The sequence below is a fragment of the Crotalus tigris genome, unplaced genomic scaffold, assembly GCF_016545835.1.
Source record: "Crotalus tigris isolate CLP2741 ecotype Arizona unplaced genomic scaffold, ASM1654583v1 scf7180000023902.72407, whole genome shotgun sequence".
In the NCBI taxonomy this organism is placed as follows: Eukaryota; Metazoa; Chordata; class Lepidosauria; order Squamata; family Viperidae; genus Crotalus; species Crotalus tigris.
The window spans coordinates 16,445-30,664 of record NW_024100259.1 but is presented as its reverse complement, the minus strand read 5'-3'; the positions used below and the strand labels follow the sequence as shown (position 1 = coordinate 30,664).

The following is a 14,220-nucleotide window of genomic DNA, read 5'->3' as shown; positions in this document are numbered from 1 at the left end:
AGGCAAGGTCCTGTTAGGAAACAGAACCTATGCCAACGGGTGAGGGGGGCTAGCACAATAGGCCTCCAGAGCTTTTGGGGGCTGATTCCCTTTTTTCGTTCATTTTTTGGTCTGCCTGTGGGACTAATGGTTCCTGAAAGAGCTGCACTGGGTTTTCCATGACAAATGAAGGCACATATACATCTCCCAGGATAACGTTGCAAGATCCAATCTGGGTCGGTCACCAGGACCAGAGGTTTACTGTTCTGAGCATTCAGACCCGTGCCGGAGCCCATCCTCAGGAAACCTCTCTTTACTGGAATACAGGTAGTCCTTGACTTGCAACACTTCGTTTAGTGACTGTTCAAAGTTACAGCGGCACTGAAAAAAGTGATTATAACCGTTTTTCACACTTAAGACCGCTGCAGTATCCCCAGAGTCATATGATCAAAATTCCGACACTTGGCGACTGACTCATATTTATGATGGTTGCAGTGTCCTGGGGTCATGTAATTACTTTTTGCTGCCTTCTGTCAATGGGGAAGTCAGATTCACTTAACAACCGTGTTACTAACTTAACAACTATAGTGATTCACTTAACAACTCTGACAAGAAAGACCGTAAAATGAGGCAAATTCACTTAGCAACAGAAATTTTGGGCTCAATTGTTATCGTTAGTCGAGGACTACCTATATGCACTTTGGGCCATTCTGTGAGTCGCAATTATGTGATGCCTTCCTATTGGTTCATTGGGGTGTTGATGGCTGGTGATGGGCTGTTGTTTCCTTGTGCTGTCATGTTCAACATTCTCCACAAGTTTGATATTCCAAAGACCACTGTCCTGACTATAGGGAGGAGGAGAGCGCAAAAGTTAGACGTCTGGCCACTCTCCCAATGGTTCCTCGGTGCCACTTAGACTGTCATATGGGAAATTCTCTTTTTTGGGTAAGAGGGAAAACCACCGTTTCCTGCACAGCCTGACACCAGGCTACCTGAGTGGTGGGCTATGAACGAGCTGGAGAGGGCAAGGATGTGTCTCTTCAAAGGGTTGGTGGACCATCTTCAGGTCAGTTAAGCAGGACAGATGAATGAAATTATAGGGTATAACCTCTTCAGATCCAGATCTGTAAGGCAAGGGCTAGATGAACAAGGAAGAGGAACGAGGCTGTTTGATTTCTAGAATCGTTCTAGGAATTGGATTACACTATTCATACTCTTCCTCGTACTTGGAAACTGGATTGACCCCATATCTATCAGCGAGGTGATCCCATGGAATCCGTCCTTGAGGTGAAGCCAGGTGACAGGGACACCATTGTCTTCCAGCCTCTTCTTATAGAGCAAGCCATCATCTCGGAAAATGTCATATTCGCAGGTTAAGAGGAAAGTCTCTGGAAACTGCTGGATGACGGCATCTTCCGCCAGGAGTGGGGAAAATATGGGGTCGAAAACTGTTTTGTATTTTTGGAAAAGATCTTCTGAAAACGGACCAGGTACAAACGGCACGTAACCCCGGCCTTTAAATTCCTCCGGAATATGTTCCGCACTGATCCATTTCTGATACTTTGCCATGAGTTCCTGCGGGACATGAGCATTGGCCATAATTTCATTGACCCCGGCATCAGTTCCCGACAGATAAACTGTGGCAAGACGAACAGCCTCTTTCTTGACTAAGAGGGGAATAAACTGGTTTTGCTGGTAAGAAGGTAAATTTAAATCCAGGCCTTGTAGGAAAGGATAGATTAGTATGTGGGCCCGGGGCTGTGGCAGGTCCTTTGTCATCAGAAGTTGCTGAGCAGTGCTGGCAACAAGTGTGCCTCCGCTGCTGTCGCCAGCCAGCACGATCCGTTTCGGGTCCACCCCGTAGTCCTGCGCATTCTTCAGAAAATGTGATAGGGCAGTGTAGCAGCTGAGTTGTTGAGCTGGATAGGGGTGCTCTGGCGCCAAGGGGTATCTGAAGCAACATTCAGTCAAAATACAATCTTTCAAATGCACTGGCATTCCTATTATGAAGATGAATATATTATAGCTGCCCCACCCCAAAAAGACTGGGCAGCATGCAACAACCAATAGAAGCAGTCCTCGACTTACAACAGTTCATTTAATAACTGTTGAAAATTACAACATCACTGAAAAAAGTGACTTAGGACCGTTTTTCACATGACCGTTGCAGCATCCCTGTGGTCACATGATCAAAATTAGGGCGCCTGGCAACTGATAGTTATGACAGCTGCAGTGTCTCAGGCTCATGTGATCCCATTTTGTGACCTTCTGACAAGCAAAGTCAGTGGGATTCAGTTAACAACTGTGGCATTTTATGTTAAGACATAAAATGGGGCACTTAACAACTGTCTCACAAAACAACAGAAAGTTTGGGCTCAGTTGTGATTGTAAGTCAAAGACTAGCTGTAATTCTGTAAACTACTCTGAAGTAACCCGCGGCATCCTTGTTGGTTCCTTATTGCTGTCAGTATTTCAGCACAGGGCTTTTCAGCTGGTGAAACGCGTACCACCTGTGGCAGGTGGTACGGGACCATCCTAGAAGTGGTAGTGGGGGGAGGGGAATGAGCTGAACTGGCGGCAGCACCGCACAAGCCTGAACGAGAGACGGCTGGAGCTGCAGGGCTGTCAGGGCTCAGCAGAAGCGCCAAGATCAGCCCTGGATTTCAGCTCTTTCCTTTGCGGGGAGGGGGCCAGGAGGAGGGAGGAGGCTTCCATGTTCCTCAAATCTGGGGCAAAGCAAAGCAACAGGAACCAGAAATTGTCAATCACCTGGCTGACAGTGGCTGCACTGCGCTGGAAGCGCAAGGCAGAGGTGCCCTGAAAACGGACCAGAGAGAAAGCAGAGCAGAAGGGAAATGTGAAAAAAAAAACCAAAACCCACCTCCAGACAGCCTTTTCCCCTCCTTTCTGAACACCCTGATGGTCCCCTGGGATGGGCGAGGGAGGCAGCAAGAGGAGAGGGGCGCCGCCTGCTACGGGGCTTCGATCTGTACTTCATCTTGGATAAGTAAGTGGCCGGGTGTCGCGGTGTCTGTGCAGGATGAGGCTGGGCTGCACGGGACGCTTTGTTCTGGGTAGGGTTGCAGCAGCCCTGGCAGTTTTTCAAAACTCCGCAGCAGTTTTGGAGAAAAAACGCCTGGCGGATGTCGCGTTCCTCTTTCCTCTGGAGAAGGTTGAAGGAAAAAGTTTGGCTCCTTCACTGGTTTCTCTTTTTTTGGGGGGGGAGTTTATTTATTTATTTATTTATTTTTAATATTTATATGCCGCCCAATCCCGAAGGACTCAGGGCAGAGTTTAGCAAAGAGCAGCTGTCAGCTTTAGCCTGTCTGATTAGACTTACAAAGGCCTGTTTCCAAAGGAAATCCCTCGCTCGGCTTCCCTCGTGGGATGCAATCCCCGCGGAGCAACCGTTTAAGACAGGGGAGGGCAACCTGGGCTCTTTTATGACTGGTGGACTTCAACTCCCAGAATTCCTGAGGCAGCCATGCTGAGGGGAAAGGGAGAGGTTTCCAAGCTGAGCCAGGCTGGCTCAGGAATTCTGGGAGTTGAAGTCCACGAGTCATCAAAGAGCCAAGGTTCCCCACTCCTGGTTTGAGATCTCTGAACTCCAGAGTTAATCTGAAACTTGCTCCATGGCTGTGATGGATCATTGATTCAATCAATAATTAGAAGTTAGCATCTAGATACCCATGAAAAAGAAATACCTTTGGGAAATATTAAACAGGCAGGAACAATAGGAAAAGAGGTAGAAAGCCTAGGCCCAGAAACCAACTATTACAAATACGAAAGGCTGCTCCAAAAGAAACATCCATTTCCCTCTCTTAGAAAAGTCAAGCCAAAAAACAAAAGTACCAGAGAAGAGTCTCTCTCTCTCTCTCTCTCTCTCTCCTTCCCTCCCTCTCTCCCTCTCTCTCTCTCTCTTTCTCTCTCCCCTCTCCTCTCCTCTCTCTTCCTCCCCCACCTGTGATAAGCACTAGCCTTGAACAAACCAAAAGAAAGCTGACAGGTTTGCCCTATCTCAGTGATGGCGAACCTTTTAGAGACCGAGTGCCCAAACTGCAACCCAAAACCCACTTATCCATCGTTGAGTGCCGGGTGGGTGTGGCCCATTGGCTGGGTGTGGCTGCGGTGGTAACGGAAGACTGGGTGGGACTAAAAAGTTCAATCAAGCAATTCCAACTTTGCAAGATCTTTTTTTTTCCTGCAAGAAGCTGAAATTGACTGAACCTTTTTTTTTTTTGCACATGGCAGCAGAGGCCTAAAGCGAAAAGGTTTTATAAAACCCAGCTGAAGGCCTAGGACTCGGGCGATAGAACGCATGCCCACAGAGAGGGCTCTGTGTGCCGCCTCTGGCACCCGTGCCATAGGTTCGCCACCACTGCCCTATATACACATAGAAACCAATAACAGGATTAACCCCAGACACACCAGCGCCTACAACAAGATTAACCTAGATACACAAAAACCTCATCAACAAGTTATTTCCTTCCCTGGGTCATAGGATTAATCAATCCTGCTGAAAGGGAAAAAAACCAAGCTAGGAAATTAAGAAGAACAAACTTCTTATAAATCTCATCAAAACTTAAAATAGGAAAAAGAGTATAAATTGTACCATGCATTTAGGTGATTTTTACTAGCTAGTCCAGAAGTCATTGCTGAATCACTTCTCTGTCTGGCTTCTGTAGTAAAATCCACTTTCTGGCAGTTTGCTTCGCTCAGTCTCAACTATTTTTATTTTTATTTATTTTGAGCCTATTTCAGTATTTTCCTCTTAAGTCTGAGTTACTCCCAGTTGCTTTGTTCTCCATTAATGAAATGCACATTCCCTCTCCTTTTTTTCTATTTTTGCTGCTTTTTCTGCAGCTGCAGGAATTGTATCCAGGGAGGAAATAAAATGCTTGCTCATGTTATTTGTCCTACAACTGACAGGATGCATTCTGTTTGCATAAGAGGTTTGGGGCTGTATTCTTAAATATTGTAATTTTGGACAGTCACTAAATGAACTGTTCTAAGTCTAGGACTAGACTTCGCCCAGCCTGGTTGGAAAAGCGCCCAGACGGGGAGAGAGAGCGAGAGAGAGAGCGAGAGAGAGAGAGCCAAGAGGGTGACAGCACTGGCAGAGCTTAATTCAGCTTCCTCCACAGAAAAGGCCGCGAAGCAGTGCAGCCTCCCTTAGGAGATGCTCGACAGAAACGAATCTGGCACTGCAACGGCCCCCAGTTCGAAGCTGTGCGGAGATGGATAGAGGAGCGGTGTCTAGGTTCCTATGACCATCGGAAATATGTGTTTTCCGATGGTCTTAGGCGACCCCTTTGAGAACCTCTGGTCTAGAGAGAGAGAGAGGTTATGGCAGTTGGCTTTTGTGCCTTCTGTGACACAAGTCAGCTTGAGCTCACTTACCCGATGCATGCGATCACAGTGTCACTTTGCCGGGCAATGAAGTGGCACAGCCTTTCGTGGGATCCTGAAATATCACAAAGAATTGTTTGAATTGATGTTCAGATGAGAATGTCCCATTTCTCCCACCCCTAACTTGTATGTTTTTATCTGAGCACATGCATTTTTCCCCTTTGGTCCTTGGCGTGCTGCAGAAGAATCAGGGTACCCCTTAGGCCAGGGATGGCGAACCTTTTAGAGACCGAGTGCCCAAACCACAATCCAAAACCGACTTATTCATCGCAAAGTGCCAAGGCCGCATTGGGGGTAGGCGTAGCCCACTGGGTGGGTGTGGCTGCTGTGGTCATGGCAGATTGAGTGGGCATGGCTGGGGTGGGTGTGGCCATTTTGATGTTGCTTGTGGGGGGATGCCTGTGGGGGCTGGCAGAATTGGGGGAGATCCAGGGGGTCTCTGGTGGATGTGGCGTTGGCAGGAGGTTCGTCCTGAGGGGTGAGGCAGGGGTAGGGCAGGGGTGCCATTGCTGCAGGGCAAGGCGAGACAGGGGCGGCTGCTGCCTGATACCATCAGCCCCCGCACACAGGCCAGCGACGCATGGGGGCGTGCTCTACCACCTCTCCTTGAGCTTGCTAGCCAGCTGCTTCACCTCCTTTGTGCTGGGTGGGGTTGCCGCTCTGGGTGCCAGCGGGGGCCTAATGGACCTGTGCAAGCTGACTATGGCGGCAAGTGTGCCCACAGAGAGGGCGCTAAGTGCCACCTCTGGCACACGTGCCATAGGTTTGCCATCACTGCCTTAAGCCAAACATTTGTCCGTCCTTCTTTCATATCAATCAAACAATTATTTGGAAAACCTACGGGGGCTTCCAAACAAGCCTGCTCCTCCATGGATCCAGACAAGTCCTCGTCTGTTCTCTGGACTTGCTCTTTTGGGACAACAGACCATCACCGGCACTCTGTCAAAAAGCATTTCCTTGACAATCAAGTCAGATGGTTTCCTGGGATGTATTCCATTCCAAAGGAGCCTCCATATGAAAAATTCATGGCAGATGCCAAGTTTATCCAGAATCCTGGCCTGCACAGGGGAAAGACAAGAAAGAAACCAAAGAATAACACACAAAGGATCTGTTTAGATCAGCGGTTCTCAACCTATGGGTCGCGACCCCATTTGGGGTCGATCGTCCATTTTACGGGGGTCACCAAAGAAGGCGATCCGCCATTTCCCCCCCTCAGGGGGCGCCGCCGTGCATGCGCACCGCGCATGGGGGCGCCGCCGCACAGCGCATGGGGTGCCGCCGCGCATGCGCACTGCGCATGCGTGGCACGTTTGTGTGATGGGGGTCGCTGTCACACAAACGTTGAGAACCACTGGTTTAGATGCTATCCAGAGCGAGTTCTAACAAAAGAGACTATTTTGAGCTCAGGGTTGAAAGGAGGGGTCCTTGGTGCTCTCTGAGCTTGCTTGTGCATCCTCAGGTACACCAAGTGTAGGACTGTGCCATTCAGCCGAACCAACTGAAAGCAAAGCTAGAGTCCAAAGGCAGAGACTTACCAGTCCGAAAAGAATTCTTACAAACAAATAGAGAAGGCGCAGTTTTCTCCCCTGGCTGATTCCTGGCGGGATATGCATGCCGATGATATTAAAGTAAAGGATCCACCCGAGGAATAACAACGTGATTGAAATGCAAAAGTAAAATACCAACATCCACAGGGTTTGGCCCAATATCGTTTCCATGGTGGAAAGGTCCTGAGATCAGAGATGGGATTTCTTTTCCCCTATCTGGCCAAAGAAAATTGTCTTAAAGCTTAATTTGCTTTCTTCTTGGTCCGTGAGCTCTATATTGCCCTGTAGTTCTTTTAACAATAGGTGACACGTACACCACGATGCCTTCTCTTATACCATTTCAACAGGTATGATCAGTCAACTGATCATTTTTTTTATTCACTATTTAACTGGACCAACAAGTTCTGAACAAACAGATCTCTTTCAAAAGTCTTTCTCTTGAGGGTTACATCATCCAAGATCGGTTGAGTTTACTTTATGATCACCCCACAGATTAAATGAGGAGGTTCATTTATCTGTATTCCTTAATTATGGCTTTCAGAGGCACACTGTAATCTGGGTGAGCTTCTGGGCACCACGTTCCCTGACACAGAAAAATGACTTTACACGGATTTTGAGATGACAACAGCCTCAACAAGGTTTCATGCCGAGTGGATTTTGCCATTTGCGTTGTAATTTGGTATTTTTGCTTCTGATGGTCAGAGGCAGATCAGTTCAACTAAAATTGTCTAAAATAGCCATCATAGCAGTGTTCCAATATCTCAGGGGCTGCCACAAATAAGAGGGAGTCAAACTATTCTCCAAAGTGCCTGAGGGCAGGACAAGAAGCAACGGATGGAAACTAACAAAGGAGAGAAGCAACGTAGAACTAAGGAGAAACTTCTTGACAATTAGAACAATTAACCAGTGGAACAATTTGCCTCCCGATTGGACAATTATTTGTCTGAAATGGTATAGGGCAGCTTGGGGGGAGGGGGAAACAGGGCTACATGCATGCAGCTTGACTTGTACAAGTAGCGGGCTGGCACACACAGCTTGATTGTAAGTTGACCTGTATATGCCCATGCATGCAAGCCCCCTTGCGCAAGCTGCACACACACAATGGCTGGCCGCTCATGTGGCTCGGTTGCGAATAGGCCACAGCCCAATAGTAGGCCACAGTTCAGGGACTGGGGACCCCAATATAGGGTTTCCTGCCTGAGCAGGAGGTTGGACTAGAAGACCTCCAAGGTCCCTTCCAATCCAGAGCCCTGAAATGCAGTTCTTTGCCCTTCCTTAATAATGGGACATTTGTAGATGGGAAAATTGCAACAATCAGTATCGGGTAGTTTTATGTTTGCAAGGTTGAGGTATTAAGCAAAGACACATGGTGAACAAACAAGCTTCTTTATTGATCTCTTCTTACAACCAGCAGCAGCAAAATGGCACGCAGGCCATTTGTAGAGTCCTGAACCCAGACAGTGTCAGCCAATAGGAAGCTGGCTGTTTTCGCGCCTTGCGCATGCGTGCAAGGCTGGTGACAGCCAGTCTGGTCCCAGGCAGCTTTTGGTCTTCCCGGGACCGTTTGCAACATTGCTGAGCCTGCTGAATGCTTCAGCAGGCTCAGGACACAACAGGTAGAATCTCTGTAATTAAGATGAAAGTGTAAGAACGTCCTGGTAGTGCTTCACAAAAGCCAAGAAACAGGAACGTTGAACAATCAACAAGTTTAATGCACTGTGTTGACATAAAGTTAGCACTGGAAGTAACCTCCTTCCAGTGCCTTAAATACAGCCACCTACCACGCCCAGAGCACACCCCCCAATTACCACCCACGACTATACTCCACCCTCGCCTCGCTCAACCCCAGTTGATAACCCACACCCCACCAATAACCTAATTAACAATGCTGCGCTCTCCTGCCCCAGTCCACGCCCCACACATAGAAGTGAAATGAACAAAGCCGGCAACACTCTGCTCTACCGTCCAGTCCTCTGCTCCAACGTCCACTAATGACAGACCCAGCGACACTTGGAAGTCCAATAAACATAAGTACGAAGTAGCCTCCCTTCCGTTCACCACGTTTCGTCCGTGCTGTTGTTACTAGTCATCTAAGTATATCAATTACTAGCCATCCTAGCTGGTCACATGGGCTCATCAGCTGCCGCTCTAGGAATCCGGTTTCCCATCTCGGTTTTTGCAATAGCAGTGCGAAACACAGAGCTGCCGCTCTAGGAATCCCGGTTGCCCATCTCGGTTGCAATGGCGGCGCGAAACGCGGACCCGCCGGATCAGCTGTTGGGGCCTCTCCAATGTTGCCATTGTGCGAGCCGGTAACGGGGCTACTGGAGGGTGGGTGGTGCGCTGGGTCTGACAGAACGTTTTACCAATGATGCTTTTTTTGTTTCAGATTCCAGAGTCCAGCTAGACATAACAACACTAAAACGTAGCGTGAGAATCAAGGTTATTGAGCCAGAGCTGATAAAGAATTGGCGGGCTGGAGAGCTGGAGAAGAACCCCACACTTCAAGCTAATTGGGGAATGTGATTTATGACTGTTAATTGGACGAGGGAGGGAATTGTGCTTTGATACTATGTGCCGGGGGGGGGGAATTCAGTTTTTGGCTTCGATTATGTAAGTGCCGGTATTATGCTACTCGAATAAAAGATCCTTTAAGGTAAACAATGCCTCAAAGTTCTTTTGAAGAGTGTCATCTGTCGGAACCATGACAGGGGGTGTAAATCAGACGTAAGTTACTTTTTTCAGTGCTGTTGTAACTTTGAACGGTCACTAAGCAAACTGCTGTAAGTCGGGGAATACCTATATACGCAAATAGAAATTCATAAAGTGGAAAGGTGATTGGGGAAGAAGGAAGGGAAGAAAAAAAGAGCTGGGAATGCTGATGGTGGCCCTCGGGGAGGGGGCTGAGCTGTGCCCTGGGGAGGATCATGGTTTCCTTGCCCCCCCCACCTTTGGAAGCTACTCTGGCATTCTCTTGTGTCTTCTCTGGTTGCCACACCTGTTGCAAGATGGCCTGTGGGAGAGAACTGGAGAGTCCAATCTCGGCATTCTTCAAATCAGCAGGCAGAGAAGAGCAGTCACAACAGTGGTGACAGGGCCCCAGCAAAGTCAGTGAAAGCATTGCCTGCAGGAGTGCAAGCTGGCCACATGGATTTACAGAAGACAATAACGGAAGAGATCTTGGAGGTCTTCTAGTCCAACCCTCTATAGAAACAAGGGGCCCTATAACATTCCTGACAAATGGTTGTCCAATCTCTTCTTGAAAACCTCCAGTGATGGAGCACTCCCATTAAACTTCTGGAAGCAAGCTATTCCATTGATTAATTTGTTCTGACTTTCAGGAAATTTCTCCTTAGTTCTAGGTTGCTTCTCTGCTTGTTAGTTTCTATCCATTGCTTCTTGTCCTGCCTTCTGGTGCTTTGGAAAATAGGTTTACCCCCTCTTCTTTGTGGCAGCCCCTCAAATAATGGAACACTGTCTCAAGGATGAAACTTTGACAGCTATGTTCCTCTGCATTTCAACTTGCCTTTAGAGTAAGGGGGGAGGGAGTCTTACTTTCCAGTGGATTAGATGGGAAAATGAAATTTGTACAATTCCGCTGAAGACTGTGAGAACCTGAAACCTTTTCAAGGACACCAGAACAGGTGTGGATTTGAAGCAGACAGTTCCCATAACAAACACAACTTGTTTATACGGACTACGTAAGACATTGGGGGTTTGGCTGGGAAAATTATTGTTTAAGTCTATGAATTGGTGTTAGAACCTCAGAGTTAGTTTTGTTTCAGCAAAATCAATCAACTTAATAAACAGTAAGATTTTTGGAAACAGAATGAAGCTGGAGCTTTATTTGGATTCTCGAGCTGGCTGTTGACACACTGCTATCATGTCACCCCTAGTCCTTATTTTCATTAAACTAGACATACCCAATTCCTGCAACTGTTCTTCATATGTTTTAACCTCCAGTCCCCTAATCATCTTTGTTGCTCTTCTCTGCACTCTTTCTAGAATCTCAACGTCTTTTTGTACCGTGGCAACCAAAACTGGATGCAGTATTCCAAGTGTGGTCTTACCAAGGCATTGTAAACCCTTATTAACACTTCACATGATATTGATTCTATCCCTCTATTAAGGCAGCCTAGAATTGTGTTGGCTTGGTTGGCGGCTGCAGCACACTGCTGGCTCATATTTAAATGATTGTCCACCAGGACAATCCCTCTCACAGTTAGTACTATTGAGCCAAGTACCACTAAATGTTAGCTTTCAAATGCCACTAAATCATTTGCAGGATTTGGTGGAAAGACTAACATGGCCATCCCTGTGTTAAGTATTTGGGGAGACTCTTCTGGAAGCTTCCCGTCGGTGTGCACCCTTTGATGCAAAGTCAGGTTTGTGCTCTGGCTGAAGCTTTTCCCACACTCGGAGCAGGTGTAGGGTTTCTCCCCGGTGTGGGTTCTCTTATGTCTAATAAGGCTGGACTGATCCCGAAAGCTCTTCCCACAGTCCTTGCAGCCGTACGGCTTCTCCCCCGTGTGCATCCGCTGATGCGCATTGAGGCTGCCCCTATGACTGAAACTCTTCCCACACTCGTAACATTTGTATGGCCTCTCCCCCATGTGAACCCTTTGGTGCTGAATGAGACTCGGTTTGTCAGAAAAAGTCTTGTTGCAATCGGCGCACTGATGCGGCTTCTCTCCTTTGTGGATCTTCTGATGCCTCACGAAGTTGGTGCTCTTGTTGAAACTTTTCCCGCATTCCGAGCACTGGTACGGCTTCTCCCCTGTGTGGATAATTTGATGGGAGGCGAGGTGGGCGCTCTGAATCAAGCTCTTCCCACACTCTAAACACGTATACGGCTTTTCTCCGGTGTGGATGATCTGGTGGGACATCAGATGGGCGCTGCGACTGAAGGACTTCCCGCATTCCAAGCATTTATACAACTTCTCCACTTTAGGGATTCTCGGCGGTGTCAGCAGGTTGGATGGACCATGAAAGCTTTTGCTGAAATCGGAGGGTTGATGTTGTCCATCAGCATGGACAGCCTGATACGATGGAGGAATAAAGGAACTAGAAACTTCTCTTGGTTTTCCAGAAATGCATATGAACTCTCTTCTTTATAAAGTATTTCCCTGTCTCTGGTGTTCTTCCCCAAAATACTTTTCTGGGATTCAATCTCGGCAGATATTTCCCAGGGATCACTGAGACATCCATTTCTTTCCTCTCCTTCCTGGTTTTTTTTTTTTTTTTTTTTGCTGCAGTGAGATTTGATGGAACTCTCCAATGGAACAAGGAAGGGGTTTATCGATCCATTCTTCTTGTTGGCTTCCTTCTTGGTGTGAGGGTTGAATTCGGTTCCAGACTTTCTCTTCAAAGAGTTCCTGCTCAGTTTCTTCAGAGAAATTCCCACATAGTTGCCCCTCTGTTACACTTTTCCATTCAGATCCTGTTGGAATAAAGATTGGGAGATGGTTAGAGCTCACACCAAACTATTTAGAAGTAGACTCTCTGAGAATATTTGGGGTTCCCCATTAAATAACAATAATGAGGGAAAAAAGTTCTGGATAATGGATGTCCATGGAGGTTTTCAGTCATCCAGGTCACGGTTGTCCCAAAGGTTCTTTTTCAAGAGGCAACTGGACTTTGTTGTGAAAGTCCAGCTGCCTCTTGAAAAATCACCTTTGGGGCTTCTGGAAGGTGGGCGTGGCAAAACCAGGAGACAGCAGACGACAAGAGAAAGAACTGGATTAGATGGAGAAATGAAATTTCTACAATTCCGCTAAAGACTGTGAGAACATAAAACCTTTTCTTTTTTTTTATTGAAAAGTTTTATAAAAATTACAGTATACACCCCAAAGCCCACCCACCCGAACCCCCCCTCTCCCTCCCCCACTTCCCAGAGCTGAGTACAGGGTTGGAGGGATGGGATTTACTTTTTGGATGGCATGCCTATTTAATTTATAATAAAAAGGTTGATAGGGTCTTTAGATCTCATATCTTAAGAATTTCTTTACTTTGGGTTTGGAAGAAATACTATAGAAGTGATTCAAGAATTCCATTATGGGCTATTCCATGGCATGCAATAGAAGGAATAAGGAGAGGAGTTAAGATGGATATTACTTCTTATACACAATTACTTAAGTGGGATGGTAAAAATTGGCAATTAAAATCTATGGATGAATTAGTACAAGAAAATATTATTTATTCATGGTTTCAGTATAGACAATTATTGGAAAGGTGGAAGATAGATTATAAGGTGGGCTTGCTTAGAGAGGATGAGACTTTGTTAAAACAAATTAGAGATCAAAGTCAAACCCATATTAAAAGAATTGATGGTGTCTTGGTGGAACTGGACTCAGAAGCAGAGCTAGTTAAAGATTGTATGGTTAAGTGGGCACAAAATTTTGATGAACCAATTTTATTAGATACTTGGGAGATTATTTGGGTGAGGAATGTTAAATTCACGCAAGCCCAAAACTTACGGGAAAACTTTTATAAAATGTTTTATAGATGGCACCTTGATCCACAAAAAATGTCTCGTATGTATCCAAACCTGCAGCCTAAATGTTGGAGATGTGGTTGCTGCTACTTATTATCATTTGGTGGTCATGTAAAAGTATTAAAGCTTTTTGGATTAAGATATGGTGGAATATTCAAAGAATTTTTAAAAGAAGGATAAAATTTACTCCACAATTGTTTTTGTTGGGTATTGTTTCTGATTGTGATGATAAAGAGATTATTTTAATGTTAAATTTAATTACTGCGGCTAGGTTGTTAATAGGGCAATATTGGAAGAAGGAATTTTTGCCTACTTTGCAAGAATGGTTTTTTAAAGTTTCCTACTTAGCGGAAATGGCAAAAATTTCGGCTTTCTTGAAAGATCAATCGCAAGAGAAGTATCTTTCGGTGTGGAAAAGATGGATAAATTTTATACAATATAAGTATGATATAAGAAAATATTATCTAGCTTTTGAATAATTTATATAAGTTTAAGATATTATTTAGAAGTGTAATTGTTATTATTCTTTAATTTTTTATTTTTTTTAATTTCTTTTTATTTTCTTTTTTGTTTTTCCTCTTTTTGTTTCTTATATATAATGGAGTTAAAGTATTTTACAATTTGTTTATTGTGTGTAATTATATTTGCTTAAGGTTTATTTGGGTTTAAAACTTTTTTTCTTTTAAGATCTAGTTAAGCCTGTATTCAGCTTTGGGAAGAACGGGGGAGGGTTTTGGGGTGGGTTGGGAGGGATTGGGGAAGGGGGTTTTTATTGTAAAATTAAAAAAAATA

General features: G+C 45.8%; 2 protein-coding genes across 2 annotated transcripts in view; both read right to left on the bottom strand.

Annotated features, from left to right (window-relative positions):
• The window catches only part of LOC120298461 (zinc finger protein 160-like), a 40,305-nt gene extending 27,833 nt beyond the window's left edge, over positions 1-12,472 (bottom strand). Inside the window, exons 1-5 of the mRNA XM_039322235.1 lie at positions 11,219-12,472; positions 9,885-9,948; positions 5,380-5,443; positions 1,223-1,930; positions 972-1,103 (exon numbers count right to left, since the gene is read on the bottom strand). Of these exons, the coding sequence (XP_039178169.1) occupies positions 972-1,103; positions 1,223-1,930; positions 5,380-5,443; positions 9,885-9,948; positions 11,219-11,821 (1,571 nt within the window). The 5' untranslated portion in view covers positions 11,822-12,472. The remainder of the gene's footprint in view (positions 1-971; positions 1,104-1,222; positions 1,931-5,379; positions 5,444-9,884; positions 9,949-11,218) is intronic.
• LOC120298458 (arylacetamide deacetylase-like 4) lies at positions 603-7,748 on the bottom strand. The gene is made up of 4 exons (XM_039322233.1): positions 6,924-7,748; positions 6,230-6,446; positions 5,380-5,443; positions 603-1,930 (listed from the first exon to the last, which is right to left on the bottom strand). Exons 1-4 carry the CDS (start codon positions 7,104-7,106, stop codon positions 1,156-1,158), a joined length of 1,239 nt encoding a protein of 412 aa, XP_039178167.1. The 5' UTR covers positions 7,107-7,748; the 3' UTR covers positions 603-1,155.
• Positions 12,473-14,220: the final 1,748 nt, after the last annotated feature.

Coding starts and splice junctions, on each gene's coding strand:
- LOC120298458 (XM_039322233.1), bottom strand. CDS start 7,106: ATGGAAACGATATTGGGCCAAACCCTGTGGATGTTGGTATTTTACTTT. Junction 6,447..6,923: donor TAAGAATTCTTTTCGGACTG/GTAAGTCTCTGC, acceptor TCCCCTGTGCAG/GCCAGGATTCTGGATAAACT. Junction 5,444..6,229: donor AGGCTTGTTTGGAAGCCCCC/GTAGGTTTTCCA, acceptor GTGATATTTCAG/GATCCCACGAAAGGCTGTGC.